Below are 19,858 nucleotides of genomic sequence, written 5' to 3'. Positions count from 1 at the left end.
ATTAAGTTTCTGAGGCCAGATCTGAACTTGGGTACTCCTGACTCAAGGGCCAGTGCTCTACCCACTGAGCTACCTAGCTGCCCCTATAATAATACTTGGAGGATCACAAAGCACTTTACCTATTCAATTTTCAAAGGCAAACAACACTAGGGAATTATCAAATCCTATTTTATAGAAGAGGATATATGCTGATGCTCAGAGAGATTCTGACACATGACAGGAAACCTTATGTTCAGTCAAAAAATACCAATGTTAATTACTATTACTGTAGTAATGTAATAGTGACATTGATAATTATTAGTTAATTATTAATTACTGTTAAATATTTATATTAATCCATAACTGCTATTATTTATTATGTTGTTATTAATGATAATATGGAAGAACAAGAGAAATAACCAAGCAAATTTATCTTAAGCTGCACTATATAATACTTATGAGGAGGATGTTAGTTAACAAACTTGCAATTTCAATACTAGTCAGGATTAGATTTATAAACAGATTTCATATACTATTGAGAAAAACAAAGATTCCTCTACCCCAATTAAGCAAAAGGCAACTTAAAAACATGTGAAACAAGAGTTTCTTTTTAAATCAGAGTTGAGTGTTTAATAGACAACTGCCAAAATAATGCAGTTCTAAAATGGCAAATTGTTTTATCCCATTAAGACGTGCAATTATACATTATATGGAGCTACTTAGAAAACTATACACAGAATTTTTTAAAAAGTCCCTTTTCCAGCTCAAGTTATAATGTTCCATACAAGCACAGGAACACACACACACACACACACACACACACACACACACACACACACACACACAATACAACTGAATCTCATTTGATCTTCATAACACCACCAGGAACCAGGCAGGGCAAGGGTTGATATTCCCATTTGACAGATGAGAAAGTAAGGCTCAGAGAAATCCACTGACTTGCCAAAGATCACATTCTTGGATGTGTGGAGCTGGGACAAGAACTTGGTATTCTAACTTCCAGTACAATACAAGATCTTTCCTAATTGTGAGCTTTTAATCATTGGACCTTATATCTTACTTGGTATAGGGCTCTTGTTGAGGAAATCTATTCTGTCAATGCAGACAGAATGATTCTAGTTTGCCTCCAAATATTTAAATTAAAATATTAATTCTAATAGTTTGTTAATATACTATAATCTAGACATAAATTGTGAACTCATGTCAAATATATGAAAACTAAAATCATATAAAACAACATCCATAGATGTCATAATTGCTTATACTGCATCTTTCAATTTCAGTTAAACTTCCACATGTAGCTCCCTTCATTGCCTAATAAAATATTTGGTCCAGTGAAGAAAACTACTCAAAATATTTCTTTAAGACATATTTTTGAAGACAAAGCTACTACCAAAACCAAAGTCCCCAGACATTCTAAAGACAAAATTAAGTTCCTTTTGAAATACTTCCAGATCAAGAGTTAATTATATATATATATATATATATATATATGTATATACATACATATATATATATATCTGATTTATGATGTCATAAACCCATATCTGACAAATTTAAGTTTAATTATTTCCTAGAGATTGCACAGACTTTATCAAAATACAGGATACTTACATTTTGAAGAAGAGCAAACACTTGGATAGACAGATGTGTTAATATTTTTTTCTCAAATATTAAAAAAAAACCCAACCAAATACTATCCAACATCTTAGAGCATTTATTCTGTGATACTCTTCTTTCATAAAGCACGAAAAAAAAAAAAGAAGACTTATGGTATACCTAGTCCTCACTCTTCTCCCAAGCCAGGATAGTTGGAACCAGTAACAGCAGAATGCATTAAAACAGAAAATAGCTTTGAAAGGCTAGCCAATCTTCCTTGGCCTCAATAAGCATAATTATTAGTGATTAAGTAGAATTTATTTGAAAACATCTTTCAAATGACAGGGGTTTAGTTCTTTAAAATTGGCCTTCATACAGTTTAAATAACTCCTTATACCATAATAATTCTTTTCTCCCCTTAAGTGTTTTTTCCCTTTTGCTCCTATGCCCATGACCTGATGAGGTGGAGAGCACAGGAAAGGGTCAAACTCTTTGGGAATGACATCAACCTAAAGACAAATGAGCACTGAACACCGGGGATGGGGTATGTGTGTGTCAGACAGGGTGAGGTTTGTGGTGGCATGTTTATCTATATATGTATAGCTAGCTTTTCCCTATTTTTAGTTTTTTTCCCTTTCATACAATGAATGATACAGTTAGACCACTACAGTCCCATGCTACAAAAGACTTAGGTTTACTTATTAAAATTAATGGGCTTGAAGTCATTGGGAAAAATTGGATTCAATCACTATGTTACTCTTGAGCTCAACAGTTCTCTTTAAAAAACAAAAACAAAGCTTTGGAGAAGGCTAAGTCTACCTGCAAGACTCCTAAAGAGAGATCAAAGCAGATTTCACTTGCTTCCTAATTAGGCTCTTTACCCAGCACGGTGCAGTTGTGCTTGTTCAGCATCTTACCTCGCACATTTGTAGTTGGAAAAACCTCCTTTCTTTCTCCATTTCTTCAGCAATTTCAGCTCCACTTATTTCAGTGCGAATCATCCCATGAAGCTTGGCATGTTCCTTTTTCTCCTTTTCTATTTTTGTTCTGGGGGGAAAAACAGCAGCAATAAATTAAGTAGCTATTGACCTAAGGATTCAGAGCAGCTTCCTTACAGGTCCCCCTGCTCTCGAAACAGCCCGCAAAGACCTATATCATCCTGTGACATGGTCTGCAGAGCACCAATCTAGTCAAAGGACCTGGGTGTGAATCTTAGTTCAGCACTGTATACCAAAGGCTTTGTCAATTTACACATAACCCCTCCCTTCTGGATCCCAGGTAATTTATCTACAAAATCTTTTCAAGCTACAAATCGTAAGATCCGCCAGCAGTCTTATAATGCCTTCCTGATTCAACTGAATTCAACAGATATTTATTGAACAATTACTTTGTGCAAGGCACTTTGTCTTAGTTATGTGCTACTACTGTTTGTCCTTCATGTTGAGAGGGCAAAGACATCACTAGTATGTGACGTCATCAGGCTGCATTGACAAAAGAAAATTCTGCTGTCAAGAGGTTTACCATGTCATTTGGGTAGATAAACATAGACACAAAAATAACTATCACACAGGTAATAAATATGTGTCACAGAAGAGGTATAGACACTAAAGTTGTAGGACAGTTGCTGAACCTCCTGAAAGTCATTTTTCCTTGAATTAATCACCCACCTTCTCCTAATGTAGAGAGAAAAAAATGTAGTAACACACAATTAAATATATCCCTTGCATACTAAGCACTTAATGTTTCCTTATTTAAACTGAATAAAGAGAAAGAACCTTTTAGGACTGTGAATGAGAATAATTAGGTCTTAGTCCTGATTCTCTATATGACCTTTGATAAATCATTTCACTTTTGGGGGACTCAATCTCTTGCTCAGTCAAATGACAAATGTGGAAAGGTTGATCTCAAAGACCTGTATTAGTTTAAAGATTGTAGGTTTCTAAGATCTGTCCTAAAACAATTCTAATCTGTCCTTCAGGGACTTTATAACTGTGTAGGCCAGAGAGGAGAGTATCTGACCCAGGGGCCCAATTTGGCCCTCAGTTTGATTTCATTCTGCCCATGGGGGTAATACTGCTCTGATCACTGCTGCTGCCACCCAGAGAATAATTTCTCCCTGGGGGCTAATACGAAATTGAGTTTTATGTTCCCTGTTCTTAATTTAAAAAGCACTTAAATTAAATGTTTTCTTTTTCTCCAAGGGAAAAAATACCCACAATTAAATTACTTTTTCTTTTTTTACTTATACTTGACCATTGATGGACTCTTTTGTTTAGTCAGTGATTCTCATCCCTAAGATTCTCTGCTCTGGTCCTAACTGCAGTAATAATGAACTAAATTTAGCCGTATGATAGAAGCCAGGAGGATAACAAAGGTCAGCAACTTGCAGCATATGCCAAAAGGTAACTTTCCAGGCCATCTGGTCTGCCCCGTTACCACAGCCAAGACTTGACCAGTCAGCTATATTGCCACTCTCTTTGGCTTTGGCTGTTACTGCTGTATTAGACTGTCACTTTCTCTCTTCCCATCCGCCAATGCCTCCTCTCAAGCAATAGTAACCAACTAGGGCAAAGGCAGAAAAGTAGGACGGAGCACATGAAACAGGACCAAAGGCCCAACATTGGCAAAGGTAGCATCTTGATGCCATAGAATGAGTAATGAACTGGGAGTAAGGAAATTGGGGATGGACAAGCAGTTTCTTCATATATAAAATGAAATAGCAGTGATGATCTCAAAAGTTCCTTCAGACTATGATATACTACTCTCCTCTATAGAATGAAGGCATTGATCTATGGTTGAGAATGGTTATATTGTCCTTGGATTTATTTAAAACTTTATTAAATCTGTTTGTTTAAAGCCTTTTCAAAAAGTTGTTTCTTCTGCACAGAATTACTTCTCTTTAACTTAAAACTCCTTTCCTCAGGCTTTTTGGAATATTTCTTAATTACAATATTCTGGGATTCTCTGAATAATTCCAAACTCCTTCCATTTACTCCATGACTTCAGAATGTTCTCTCTCATCAGTCTCATCTTTACCCTCCTAGACTAGAGACCCAATCCTTTTAGGTTTGCAAGGAAGTTGCTTTCAACCTTTGGATTGTTTTCCACAAATAATTCTCTTTCTACTGTATGAGACAGGGTGATGTGATAGAAAGACCACAGGCCTGGTGGTCAGGAAAACTAGGTAGGCTCTATTAAAAGTTCTGCCTTTTAACTATTTGGAGGAACTCTGAACAAATCATTTAAGAACTCTCCATCTCAGGCTCCTTATTTGATAAAGCAGGGGTAAGAAAGGCCAACACTGTTTGCCTCTTGGGGTTGTTTTAGGGACCTAATCCTTTCTGGAAAACATGCATTAAGCTGCATAAGGCACTATTGTAGACTGTGGAAACATAAAGGACATAATATTTGTCTTGAAGAGCTTAAATTCTATTGGAGAAGGGGTAGTAAGTAAGGGCAGAAACAGATATAACAGAAGGCAAATGGCAATGTGGCCAGGGAAATATCTAAATAATATGAAAAATTTGAGGAGGGAGAAAGTAAAAAGGAAGACAGGGAAAGGAAGAGAGGGAGAAGAATTAAAAGGAAAAAAATGAAAGGAGGGAAAAGAGGGGAGAAACTACTTCTACATGGGGGAGAGAAGAGAGATATCAGAGGAGGTTTCATGGGAAAAGGTGACTCAAGTTGGGACTTGAATAAAAGGGAAATGACTAACAGACAGGAATGAAAGATAGACTATTTCAAGCATAGGAAATGTTATGAGCAAAAGCACAGGGATAGGAAAGAAATAGGACAAAAGAGAGGATGGAAGACAATGCAATTCAGATAGAACAAAAATACAAGAAACAAGATGGCTGATCAAGTAAGGCTGGAGGCAATATGTGGAAGGCAGTAGTGAGCTCCTAAAGATTTCTGAGGAGAGAAGTGGCACAATCATGATAGTATTTTTAGGAAGGTTATTCATGCAGTCATATGAAGGCAGATGAAGGGGGCCAGACTAAAGGCAGACCAGTAGCATAATGTCCTTTTGTCAATCTGACAAACACATTTGAAATCAGTTAGGTTGAATTTTATTGTATTTTTAGGAAGGGGCTATGTTATGTAGATGCCCTGACTGCTTTATCTCCATTAACATTTCCCTACTACAGTCCATTGGTTCCTCAAATCTTCTCCCCTATTCTTTTTTTTTGGGGGGGGGGGAGTCACACATAGCTTGGTATTTTTCAAATATTTTATGACAAACATCATTGGAACCATTAAGCTTCATAGCTCTGTTATCTGGATACCACAATGGTCTTTATACAGGCCAAGTTTTTTCTAAATCTAGCTTAAACAAAACCTGAATGAAGTTTACAATGTTTCACTATTACTAAAAGACAACAAAAGTATGAAGATAGTGATTATAGACAGGACTAAAACTTATTTAAAGCGAAAGAAATATTTTAAAATTTTGGTAATTTTATGCAATTATGCATACCTTTATTTTAATATCAATATTATAAAAAATAAACATTTTTAAGGTTTTGTTTTTGCAAGGCAAATGGGGTTAAGTGGCTTGCCCAAGGTCACACAGCTAGGTAATTATTAAGTGTCTGAGGCCGAATTTGAACTCAGGTACTCTTGACTCCAGGACCAGAGTTCTATCCACTGCGCACCTAGCCACCCCCAAAATAAACATTTTTGAGGATTTCTACAGATCCATGAAGAATAAGATGAGCAGGATGAGAAAAATTTGTATAACAACAATAATACCGAAAAAACAACCAACTCTGAAAGCTGTAAGAATGAAGACCAATAAAATTCATGATTTCAGAGGATCAATGTGAAAGCATTTGATTTGAATTTGGAATATCAGAATTCTCTCTCTTCTCTTGCTCTCTCCCCCTAATGCTTACTCACTCTCTCACACATACATGTGGTTTTGCTTGACTATACATATTTGTCAAAAAATTTTTTAAATATAATTTTAAATGAGAATGAAGAAAGAAAACAGGTTTCTTAACTTTTTAAAAGCTAAAGATGTGAAATGTTGCAAGCACTTTCAGATAAGATCAACATAGTATTAGTTTTACTTAAATGTTTTACTTTGTTACAAAAACCTCTCAAAAAGTGGGAGTAATATGTAGATTTATGTAATATTAAAAACAAAGTGACAAAAAAAGTATCTTTTTAGCAATATTGTCTATATCTGGTCACAATCTATATTCACAAGCAGCTTTTATTCAAACTATTAGTAAATCTCCCCATTTAACAAAGGGGAAGCAACCCAGAAATTATAAATTGTTTCAAGTCAATAACTGTTGGGGAACAGGTAAGTTCCATAATCGAATAATTCACTTAAAAGTCTAGGAAAAACCATGCACTGACATTTGTATTTATGTTCAGTAAAGTAACCAAGATTTAATTGGAAAAACATTGAGATTTACTGAATCAGATCCATCTACTCCAAGTCATATCTGAATCAAAAAATCTGTAATACTTTTGACAAGTCAGTAAGTCTTTGCTAGAAGTCCTAAGAAACCATATATTTCCCATCAGTCCCCCTTTTTTTTCTGACAGTTTCTGCTTATCTCAAGCCTAAAATACACCTTTCTGCCATATCTAGACACTATCTCTGATTGTGGCCCAAGCAAAACAAGGCTCATTTCTTATTCAGGATAGTTTTTCAAATACAGCTGTTTTATTTCAGCCCCTCCCTACTCTTCTCCAAACTCAAAATCCCAAATTCCTCAAAATACTTACTAGCTGTATTACTGAAAGCAAATATTTCACTTATTTGAGATTCAGTTTCTTCTTCTGTAACATGGAGATAATAACTAACTCTCAGGGCTCATTAGGATAGAGATAATATTTGTAAAGTGTTCTGCAAACTTTAAAGTGCTGTATAAATATTATTTTATTATTAATATTATGTTGATCCTATCAATCTCAAAACTCACTGCTATTGTAGCTACTCAAAACATTTTATCTTACCAATAATCGTCCTAAAATACAGCAACAAGAACTAATCATATCAATCCCAAAGTATGTTACTGGTTCAGTCATTTCAGTCACATCCAAATCTTCATAATTGATTTTGAATTTTCTTGGCTGCAGTGGTTTTCCAGATAGATGAGGAATTAAAAACAGGGTTAAGTGACTTGCCAGAGTCACACAGCAAGCAAATGGAAGCCAGATTTGAACTCAGGAAGATGAGTCTTACTGACTTCAGGCCTATACTCTTTCTACTGTGCTGGTTCTGGTATTCCCAAAGATGGACAATTTTTTTTTACCCTGGTCTGGACCCTACTGTGTTATCTCCTTAATAAAGGTTGAGAATGAATTAGTTTTCATAGCTTCCAAACAATTCTGCTGACTCACTGATATTGTAGTCCACTAAAACCCTGGATTATTTTCCAGATGAAATGTCTATTCATTCATCCTCCCCTCTCCATCAACATTTTCCTTGTAAAGCTGAATTTTTTTGAACCTGAGTTTAAAACTTTGTAAATTTTATCTAACTAAATTATTTAAAAAAAAAATTATTTAAGGCAATGGGATTAAGTGACTTGTCCAAGGTCACACAGCTAGGCAATTATTAAGTATCTGAGGCTGGATTTGAATTCAGGTCCTCCTGACTCCAGGGCTGGTGCTCTATCATTATATCCCCATCTAACTAAATTCAACGCAACATTTTAGTATACTGGGTTTTAGCTTTTTGACTTTTTCATTCAAGTTATTTATTATTTTCCCAATTTCATAACATTTGAAAAATTAATAATTTTCAGCTTATGGCTTTATCCAACTAATAGAAATACAACTCTCCCTTCACAAGTGAATAAATTGCTGCACTGAAGTGAAAAAATTGCTGTCTAAAGATATACAGGTAGAAAACGATGGAACAAAAACATTGCGCCCTTGTCTTCTTTCTCCCATGTCCAGGCTTTCTGGGTAACCCCTATCTTCTCACCCTACTTAAAACTAGATAATTGTTCAAATCCTTTTATATCTTTCTAGAGAAAATAATGTAAAAAAAGGCATATATCAAGCAAAGAGAGTGCTTACAACTTCAAGGAACTATTTTGGGTCCCTAGGAAAATAGAAAGCCCCTACTACTATGAATGGTAAAACTGACATAGCATCTTTTTTTTTAAAATCACAGTAGTGATTTTTAACTGAGAATTAATTTTCTGAAAATACTCTTCTTCAGTAATTTAGAATGAAACCTATTTAAATACACTTTTCCTAGAAATATATTTACAATATTATTTTTTTTAAAATGGAAAGTCGTATAAAGCCCTAACTTTACAGATGAAGAAACTGAGGCCTAAAGTGAAAAAGTGACTTACCTGTAGTAGAAAGGAATAGGCAGAACCATAATTTGAACCCAAACTTTAACTTTAAGCACAACAGCAATACAGCTGTTTTCCTCCTGGACTTACTACTATCTAAAATCCCTTTGATAACTACAACTTACACTTTTGTTTCATAGTCCTTCCAAGCTTTGTCAAAAGGCTTTTTCAGATCCTGTAAAAACAAAGCAAAAATTAGATATGGTCAAGTTATATCTACATATTATTCTAAATTTTGAACCATTTTATTTTCAAAAATTTATTTTTCTATCTATCCATCTATATATCTAGTCCCCAAAAAGAATGTTTGTGATAGATACAGAATATAGACTAAATAGCACTAAGTACAGAATGATTCACTATCTATCAATATCTGAAGAGTCTGTCCATCTAATCTATTCTCTCTCTCTCTGAGTTCCTAAAAAGAATGTTTCCTGATAGACAAAGAATCTACACTAAGAAGTGGCCCTAAGTATAGAATGATTCACCCAAAACAAGAAACAGTAATTATCCATGCTCATTCAATGCGTCCTCTCACTGACTAGGAAAAAAAATGACTAGATGGCTAACCTGTCCACTAAATGATGCCAACAATCTTCTTGCCTGTGCTTCCTGAGTGGGGACCTTAACCATTATTCCCCAAAGATGAGTTGAATTGAGTTGTACTAGACAATATTTAACAGTTAGCTATGAGGTCTCTACAACTGATTATATTTGTCAGAGAGATGATTAAGAGCAGTATCTTTAACTTTATCCAGATCATGTGCAGTAAAGAGTGGGCAATCCTCAAAATAATTGAAACTGCAATCTGTTCTTTCTTGCTGGATCTCTGTTTTGACTGAATTCAATCTTTTTTTTTTTTTCAAAAACAATTTATCCACGCTTGCTCAACCCGATATACCCCTGGATCCTTACCCATCTGCATATTCTGGAAACCATTCAGAACTAGAACAATTTTATAATTAACATGTCAAAACTGGAAAATTGTCAGCTCAAGGACATACGATATGGAGGTTATTTAAATCAAACCAGTTTATGCCTCAGAAATGCAGGTTTTTCAAGACTATCACTTAATGGGAATTTACACTCTTCTTGTAACAGATGAGCAGCACATAAACCAGGAAAACTACCATTTGAGAGCAGTTCTATGTAGGAACAATAAAATAATGAGACCCCAGAAATGGTTATAGCACATATAAAAATTTGGTGAGAAGGCCTTTTTCCTCTTTTCACTGATTCAATTGGCTGGCTGAGTAGACAATAAGGTTTTAATTGTTTGTTGGCTGAATTGAAGTTGAATGACAATTTTACTAAGCAATGAACTGGAATATTCTAATCCATCAGGATGCTAGATGTACCCATCTCCTTTTCTTCCCATTCCCTTCCCCATCCCCAATTCAAAGCAAGAAGAAAATCCTGTCCAACTGGCTCATTTGCCAAATTACAGCTACTACTAGTACTACTACTATTAAACCCAGGGATGTAACAGCAGATATTACTAAACCTCAAAGTTCTCAAGTGTACTTACTAAAACCCTTACTAAAGCTATTTATTGCTTTCTATAAACACATCAACCTCTCTTCTCCTAATATCCATTCTATGTTTACACATGTCAGGTTGAAATTATAAAAGACTAAGAGTAAACATTCTTTTGGCTCATAATGCCAATAAGATAGCAAATTAAAGCAAATGCGGAGAACAGATGGTCATCTTATTTCTCCAATTCTCCGCTTCCCCCCATAGTAAAAACATAATGAATACATGAACCACCCACCTTAATAAGTTGATATTATCCTTAATGCCAGATGAGGTAAAAAATACTATTAATGATTAAAAATAAAAAGTTACCATACCCCTTTAACTCCTTTCAAGTCTCCTTTCAGCAAACTGTCCAAAGGGAAAGAAATTATGTTGTTCATATTCTGAATCTAAAAGACAAATAAACAAAAATTAATCTCATTCACTGTCCTTTTCAAAGAGGAAAGGGTAGAATATAATAAAAGCATCACATACTACATAGTTCAACTTCCAGGACTTAAAGAATATTAGGTGATGAAAACAACCTATATTCAAAACCTGAGACTGATTAAAAAAAAAAAATCACTGAATTCTTGGAACTTTTTGTAAGGTTATTGTAGTAAAGGTCATTTATGTCTTACGTCCAGTAGAGATTGATCAGGACTCCAATAGCTCATCAGCAATAATAATTAACATACTTTAAAATTTCATTTTGAAGGATCTTCCTGCTAATCCTGCATTCTATTAATCTTCAAATAAGGCACTGGCAAAAATAGTTAATATGACAGAAATTATTAATACTAAATGGAATGTTACTTGCCACTCCCTTAAATAATCCTTGTCAGAATTTCAGTAATATCTGTACATTCCTGTTTTTTAAGATATTTACTCTCTTTAGATTAAGCTAGATCACACCCTAAGTTGTTGTCCTTCTTCCCCTCTCCCAGAAATTTTATCTCATAAAAGTACCTAGCTTAAGCTGGATTTCAACTTCTAATGCCCTTACCTCCTTCCCTAAGAATTCATGGCTTGAGGGGCAAAACAGTCAGAATGAAAGGGTCTCCCTCCTCCAGACTGCCAAGGGCAACTGGGGTCTCATGACCAGACCCTGCTACATCATAGTACCTCCATTCTGACCCTTCCTAAAAGTACTAAAAAAAGCCCTTTTCATTGGTCTCTGGGTTGGGAAATCCATTGTGTTCTATACTCATGGGATATCCCCAAGGTGACAGGTTGAAGTAGCAAACCTACCCTATCATCTCAATAAAAGACTATTCCTCAATTCATGACTCTGATTTATTCTAGGACTTTAATAACAGAACTTTTCTCCAAACCAGGTTAGGTTGCTAAAGATAAGCACTATAATACAATTGAAAAAAGAATAGTGTATTTAATAATCAGAAGCCCTGAGTTTGAGTGATTTAAACTTTCTAAGTTCATAGATGTTGTGAGATTCTGGGTTCTAAAACAGATATTTCAAAAATAACTCATGGAAGAACCACTTTAAAAGAGGTTGGGGAAAAAAATCTTTCAACAGAATAGTCATTTCTTGTTACTTCAAACCTATGGTGAAAGGGAAAAGGCAATGGAATTTGGAAGTCAGAACACCTGGCTTACTGTTTGGGCCACTGACTAGCTATATGACCACTGGGGGTAGGTCTCCAATTTCTGGCTCTCAAATTTTCTAATATAAAAAATAAGGGGACTAGTTTAAATTAGGGTCCTGAACATATTTTAGGAATTCTGTATATTTGATTGGGGGGGGGGAATGGCATCTTTTTTTTCATTAACCAAGAGATAATTTTTTTTTTTACATTTGCTTCAATTATGAGGGTAGAGAAATTCTGAAAAGACATCCAGGTTTCACTAGAGTGGCAAAGGAATCTTAACACTCTCTTTCCCCCTCTCATGCTATAATCTTTTTACTTCTAATATTCTGTGATTTTACAATTCACATGGGTGTGATAAGTGAAGGAAGGCTGAGAGAATTACAAAGTCCTATCCCATTCTCCTCACTAAAAGGGAGGTGACTGCCATAACGAAATCATCCTGATAGAACACACATACTTTTATTTGGCTAAGAGGTAGAGTCCACTACTTTGATGTTGTAAACTTGCAAAGCCTTAGCTAAAGAAAACTCAGACTCAGTTATCTATATACTCCCATTAGAATAGTTTCATTCTTTATATTTCTATTTTCATGGCACATAGTAGGTGCTTAATAAAAATTTGATGAATGATTGCTCAATTCTCAATGTATCTAATTTATAGCAACTGTTTCCATTTCCAACCTCCTTCAAACCCTTTATTTTACTCTCTCTCTCTCTCTCTCTCTCTCTCTCTCTCTCTCTCTCTCTCTCTCTCTCTATATATATATATATATATATATATATATATATATATATATATATTAGGGTTTTGCAAGGCAAACGGGGTTAAGTGGTTTGCCCAAGGCCACACAGTTAGGTAATTATCAAGTGTCTGAGACTGGATTTGAGGTACTCCTGACTCCAGGGCTGGTGCTTTATCCACTACACCACCTAGCCGCCCCTCTTTTAATATTTTTTAACAAATGTTTTATGAATGTTTTCCCTTCCTTATGTTACTGTCACTTTCCAATGACTCATCCTCCCTTTTCCCACCTCCCAAAAGAAACCTCATTTTTAACTAAGGACAACTAAGCAAAACAAACTACCAGAGTGGCTATTTCTGACAATAATTCCAGTTATTAGAGTTCACCATTTCTAAACAAAGAGGGAAGAAAGCTTATCAATCTTTCATTAAACAAAGAAGTTTAGAAACGTTCCAGAATCTCAAGTAAATTACTGGGTGTGTAAATTCCTGTTACTCTTAGCATACATGCTTTATAACTTTCAGCAATTTGCCCCTTCTATGGAGTAACTTTAAAATGAGAATTCTGCAATACTCACACAATTCTACATTTTAAAAAAAGTATAACATTTTAAAGATTTTTCAACCATAGTACCTTGAATGAAATACTCAAGTTAAATGAATACCCCCACCATTTGACCTATTATGGTCAAATTTGTAAAAAAAAAATTGTAATTGGACTTAAAAAACTGACTCATATAAACTTTTCAAAATGGACACAGGCCACTGGAAAATATAGAAAAAGTGCACAATGATACATAGTCAATACTGCCAAATGAAAGCTCAAAAAAGTACCATTTAAAAAAAAATGATGCTTGAGACAATCTTTGCCCTAGAATAAAATAACTCAATATTTACCATGCCCCTAAATTGCCTACAGGGTAGTTTATAATTCACCATGACTCAAGAGAAATAACCTTAAAGAAAATGGTGAATATCTTAGAAGCAAACAAATATTAAAGGTATGCTAATTTGCAAATGTAACCCCACCTTTAGGGTGAGGAGACTAGAGGAAAGATGCCTGTTTCCTGAACAACAACTTAAGCCCCTAAACTTCATTCTGTTAAAGGGGCTTTTAGGGTGGTATGCTTTGGAGTTTAAGCTACTGTCTACACAGGGAGTCAGACCCTGCCCTCCAAGAACTGCCACAAAGCCAGATTACACTAAAATGGTGGGCATAACTTGATTTCACTTTTAAAAACTGATATATAGTAATAGAAATTTAGATTTACCAATTTAAGGCTTTTATAACACCCACTCTGAACATATTAAGCCACATTCCACTAGACTTAAGCTCTTGTAAAACATTTATTTAAACATTTCTTTTAAAACATTTATTCATTTAATGAATAATTTTTGAATAAGAAGAGTCCTCAGAGACCAACCAGTTCAAACTGTACCTTTCCATGAATCGACTGCTATCTTTAACAAATAGTCACCTAGTCTTTACTTAAACAAGGAAACCTGCTACCCATCAAAGCAGTACACTCCATTACTGGACAGATCTAATTAAAAAGGAATACAGCCTTATTATGGTGAGCCTAAATCTGCCTTTCTGAAACCTTTACCTATTGTTCCTAGGTCTGTTATCTGGATAATACCTCTTTTCCATAAAGGTCTACCACATAACTAAGGCAACCATCATTTCCCAGTCCAATTCTTTCTTCTCTAAACTAAATAAATGGACTCTAGTCTCTGTGGTTTTTTTGCCACTCAGATTTAGGTTCTAGTTTGTCCATGACCTTTCCACAATATGATGCCCCATAACTGATCACAGTATTCTGGAAGTTGCCTGAAAAAAAAAAAGTTGACTAATGGCAACAGTGATGTTTCCTTACATAATGCTCTACTTACATTATCTTGCAATGAAGAGACAGTGGAGAGAGTGCTGAACTTGAAAACAAAGACTCAAGTTATCCTAAGTAAAATTATTTATTCTTGGTTGTGTTATTACCTATGTACGATAGCTAGGGCAAGTCACCTCACCACTTTTCATCTGTAAAATGGGGAGAAAGAAGGAGGGGGAAGTCAGACAAGATAATCCCTAGAGTCCCTTTCAAGCTCTGGATCTAAGATTTTATGATCCTCTGTGGTACGTATTAAGTTAATATGATTATGTGAGTGAACTGCCCATTGCTACAAAACTACTAAGGTTCATTGGTAAACTCAATCTTGCCTGATCTATAAGGGGCTCCTCCAGGACTCTTTCCATTCAATAATTGGCTCTCTGCATAATAGAGGAATGATCACAATCTTCTTTCTGGATACCACATCTCTTATTTATGTAAGCAACTGGAGTGTTAAGTTTTTTTGGTGATCATTTCATACTGTTCACTCATGGAGATAATGCATTGACCAATACGAACAATACAGGCTAGCCATACCCTGCTCTTTCACAAATCTGATACTTGTGAAGCTGATGTTTTTAAATTTAAGTACAAAACTTTACATTTTTTCCCCTATTAAAATATCATCATTATTATCTTCAGGTTTTTTGACTATGTCTTTTGTCATTGGCAGGAGAGATTAGGGAGGAAGGTAAAAACTAATTGTGGGGGCAGCTAAGTGGTGCAGTGGATAGAGCACCAGCTCTGAGTTCAAATATGGCCTCAGACACTTAATAATTACCTAGCTGTCTGATCTTGGACAAATCACTTAACCCCATTGCCCTGCAAAAACAAAAACAAAAAACTAATTGTAGCAGGGAAGGGAAGAGGGTAAGCAACAAAATCAGATACAGTTTGCTGTACATAAACTCATATAATATAGGCAAGCAAAGTTGAGGAGTATGCAATTCAATTCTATTTGATCCAGCTTTTCTGAACTGTGGGCATAGCTAAGCTTGTATTTCTGATGTTCAAGGAGAGCACACCATAGCGTGATGATACCAAGCACCTAATACATGGGATTCAGGAAGGAGGGGACCTGGTTTCAAAGCCCCATACTATATATGCTTAGGCAAGTCACTGAAACTCTCCAAGCTTCAGTTTCTTCATCTGTAAAAAGGGAATGAGGTACTAGCTACTTCACTTGTATGTTGTAAGGCTATTGAAGTCAAACAGTATTAAGTAAGGCAGCAGAGCACTGGGCTCAGATTATGAAGACATGATTTCAAATTCAGCTTCAGACACTTAAAGACTCTGGACAAGTCTGTCTGTCTCCCTTTCTTCACCTAGGGATAATATGAGCACTTCCCAACCAGGGTTGCTGTGGGGGAGAATATTTGTAAAGGGTATAAAGTGTCTGACACTACTGCTAGGCCTTGAGGATACAAATATAAATATTTAAATATATTCTTGCTTTCAAGAACCTTAAAAGTACTTGTCAATCTTAAAGTGCTTTACAAGAGCAAATTATTATTTTTAAGATGTCCAGATGAGTAACAGATATATGTATATGTATTTAAAGATATATACATATATGCAAATTTCCTTTATTCTCGAGTTTACTGATTAGCTTTCCATGGTACTGACACCATATAGAAGGACTTTGATTGCAATGTGACATGAGAACTTCAAAGCACAGAACAATACTACTCTCTTGCTTCTACTTAAAGTCAGAGGGCAAGTAAAGAGGAGTTCAGATGCTACATCTTGGCAGAGCTCAATGCCAAATGAAAACCTGGCTTTGCATCCCTTTCCAATTATTAATTAAGGGCTGTCTGTGCAAGACAGCCTCAGGCATACAATTTAAAAGTGCCCTTCCTCCAGGTTTGGCTGAGAGAAAAAAATCCAATGCCAAAAAATTCTGGGACATCCCTGGTGCCCTGATAGCCTCTAACTTCAATTTGTAAGTAATAAAATTTTTATGATGCAAGAGAAGAATTAAATTGTCCCTTGGAAACAGAACCAAAATATATTTTTCATTACTCCAAGCAAGCACTGAACTTTATTCCTTCTTCTTCTTCTGTGGCTTTCATTTGAGAGACAGGAACAGTGGAAAGTAGAAAGTATATTGTAAGGACACATATGAACAGCTAGGTGGCACAGTAGATACAGCATGGACCCTAGAGTCAGTAGGATCTGAGTTCAAATTAGACCTCAGACAACTTAATTACTTAATTGTGTGACCTTGTGCAAATCACTCAATCCCACTGCTTTGCAAACAAACAAACAAAAAAAGACATCATTACTATTATTAATGAACAAATAGTAGTAACTACTTTAATTGCAGATTTGCCATTAGTATCAGAGAACAAGCAAGTTTAAAAAAACAAGCTTTTCTCCTTTTTGATTTCTCTAGTTGTCCCATTTACATGTACATATTTGTTGTTAGGGGTATGTCTATATTTCCACAGGTTAAGGTAGTGAGTCAATAAGAAAGATCAAGGTAAAAACAAAAATATATAGACAGATGAGACTAAATAATTATCTTGATATAGTCTACTGTCTCCCCCACTTTCAATCTCTTTTCAATTCAGTAAACATTTTCTAAACTACTATAGAAGAGGCCTTGAGTAAAACAAGATTATGAACAATATCTAATCCTACTTCTCAAGAAACATAGACAAATATACATATTACAAAGACTGTATTAAATAGATTTCTGTTTCTGCATATATAAAAAGAAAGGTTTGAATTAGATCCCCAAGGTGCTTTTCAAATCTAAAAATCTATATAATAAGCATAAAGCACAATTCCATTGAAAGAATGATTCAACCTGGAAGTTGAAGATGGGTAACTAGGAAGATCATATGGAAGTTTAATAATTTTCAAAGTTGATATTCTGATTTTCTTTAAATTCCTTTTCCAAATTTTCTCAAAATTTTTCTAAATCTCTTAACTATTTGTAAGTAAGGAACACTTTATCTACACAAGGTTACATTTTTCAAGCTAGATATGGAATATATAAGGATCTAATTAGTTTAGTTTTTGATCCATATTTCCTCCCAAAGTCTCCTTACTGTTATGAAATATAAATGAAACTTCTCCCCAAAACTTGGTTTTAGCTTCTGGGTTGCTTAAACCCCTTAAATCTGCTAATAGGTCATCATGCACTTGAAACAGGGGCCAAAAGTCCATAAAAGACAGAGCCTTTGATACCAGGTTCTCTTATTTCTATTAATATATTTTGTTTTTATATCACCCTCACTGCTATATTCCTACCTCTATCAACCCATTTTAACAAAGTAAAAATAGAAAAAAAGGCAGTTCAGCAAAACCAACCAATTAATTATGTCAGACAGTACATGTAATATTCTATATTCCATATTCCTTCTCCCTCACCTCTGAAAAAAAGGAGACATGCATTTTCTCATTTCATTCTTGGAGGCCAGGCTTGATCATTATAACTCTGTATCATTCAATTTTAGTTTTTTTTCTACCCCTTTTAAGTTGTTAGTAGTTACTGTGTATATTGCTTTCCTCATTCTATAACAGTTCATATAAATTTATCATAGTTCTCTGAATCCATTGTATTTATTCTTTATAGTGCAGTAATATTTCATTTCAGTTAGATGCTACACTTTTCTTTGATTTTCTCTAATCAATAGAATGATGCCTAGCTCTTATAACCCCTTTTCCTATGTGAGTGTTGCCTTTGTATTTCCTTCAGAGGGAAATTTGGGAATTCCTTGACTTTACCTCTGACTTCAAGCAGAAAGTAATCCTGTTTTTTTTTTTTGTAGTGTTTCCCATGATTCTGTAGGTCTGATAAATAGTGAAAGTTCAGAATGATAGAACCATAAGAGTACAGGCCCCTTAGGTTCAATCAATGCATTTGCCTTCATTTCATGTCCCTTTCTTTCTCTTTTTTAAGTGTTAAGTATTGAACAAAGAAAGTCGGAAAACTAAGTCAGGCCCGGTCTTGGAAAAATTTATTCATTATAGACTATAGCAAACTTCCTTGTACAAGTCATAACTCTCACCAGAATCATAATACCCTTTAGAATTTTGTACTTTCCCTTAAAAATAAAATTGCCTTCCAAAAGAGTCATATACTAGTTCCTAACTGAGAAAAGAGTCAATATTCACATTTTATTCCTCTGGACTTCATTAAGTCCAATACCTCAGCAATGTTGAGTATTTCCTTTCAATAGAAAAGATCAAAGATTATTCATATCTTCTCATTCAGGACAAGCCTTGCTCATAGCTTCCTAAGAATATCTACCCAGTCCCCATGAGACCTTCCTCCCAGTGTGCGAATGTTCTTCTCATACTAATGGAGAAGTCCATCTGTTGTATTCTTAGTACAAGACTGATCTCCCTCCATTCCTGATCATATATTTCCTATGCCACTTTCTGAGTGCAAGCCATTATTGGTAATATGCTAAAGCTACTTATGAGTGACATATGCCTTCTATTTTACATTTTACTATGTCCAATTTTATGGAAAATTAGTCATGTAAAAAGTGTAATACTTTCAAATTTTTAAACAGACAAAAATTAAACTAAAATAAATTTAAGTTTGAATGAATCCTTAATATAGAGAGTAAATTGGTCAAGAGAAGACATACACTCCAGTGAACAAAGAACTACTCCTCCAACTTCTTAATTTTGGGGTGTTTAAAGCCCTTTTTATGCTTCTTTTAAAACCAAGCTGAAGTCTCACCTTCTGCAAGTCTTTCCCAAGCCCTCCTCCTCTTCTAGCTGCTGCTATCTTCCTTCTTACAAATAACTTCTATTTACACTATATATTCTTGTATGCTGTCTTCCTCCATTGTTAATGGGAGGCCTGTGAACAGGGGCAGAAACTGATTTTTCTTTTCTTTGTATCCTAGAATTTAGCACTGTTCTTGCTAGTTAATTGGTAAAAATGGAACTGGATATATCCAATCAGGGGTGTTAAACTTAAATAGAATAGGGATCCCTGAAGGCTGCATATTGATTTGGAAAACCTCAAATTATCATTGTCAATATCTATACTGTACAGTATTTTTGTTTATTTTGTTAAATATTTCACAATTAGATTTTAATCTGCTTCCCAGGGCAGTTGGAAGGTTTGCTGCAGCTGAACCCAGCAAGCTACTCAGGTCTGACATCTCTGTGCTAAATGACAGACATTATTTATAATTATTTTATTCAG

General features: G+C 34.9%; 1 protein-coding gene across 5 annotated transcripts in view; it reads right to left on the bottom strand.

Annotated features, from left to right (window-relative positions):
* Positions 1-19,858, bottom strand: part of ASAP2 (ArfGAP with SH3 domain, ankyrin repeat and PH domain 2) — a 326,404-nt gene that overhangs the window by 112,123 nt on the left and 194,423 nt on the right. For 4 of the 5 annotated variants that reach the window (XM_074209626.1, XM_074209625.1, XM_074209628.1 and 1 more), the window contains exons 4-6: positions 10,781-10,855; positions 9,053-9,102; positions 2,514-2,643 (exon numbers count right to left, since the gene is read on the bottom strand). In XM_074209626.1, coding sequence (XP_074065727.1) covers positions 2,514-2,643; positions 9,053-9,102; positions 10,781-10,855 — 255 coding nt within the window. Of the gene's footprint in view, positions 1-2,513; positions 2,644-9,052; positions 9,103-10,780; positions 10,856-11,451; positions 12,721-19,858 lie in introns of those variants that run through there. The other variant, XM_074209629.1, reaches the window with a different exon arrangement.

This window comes from Macrotis lagotis, chromosome 1 (assembly GCF_037893015.1).
Source record: "Macrotis lagotis isolate mMagLag1 chromosome 1, bilby.v1.9.chrom.fasta, whole genome shotgun sequence".
Lineage (NCBI taxonomy): Eukaryota > Metazoa > Chordata > Mammalia > Peramelemorphia > Peramelidae > Macrotis > Macrotis lagotis.
Note: the sequence above shows the minus strand (reverse complement) of the source record. Positions and strands in the feature narration are given on the sequence as shown.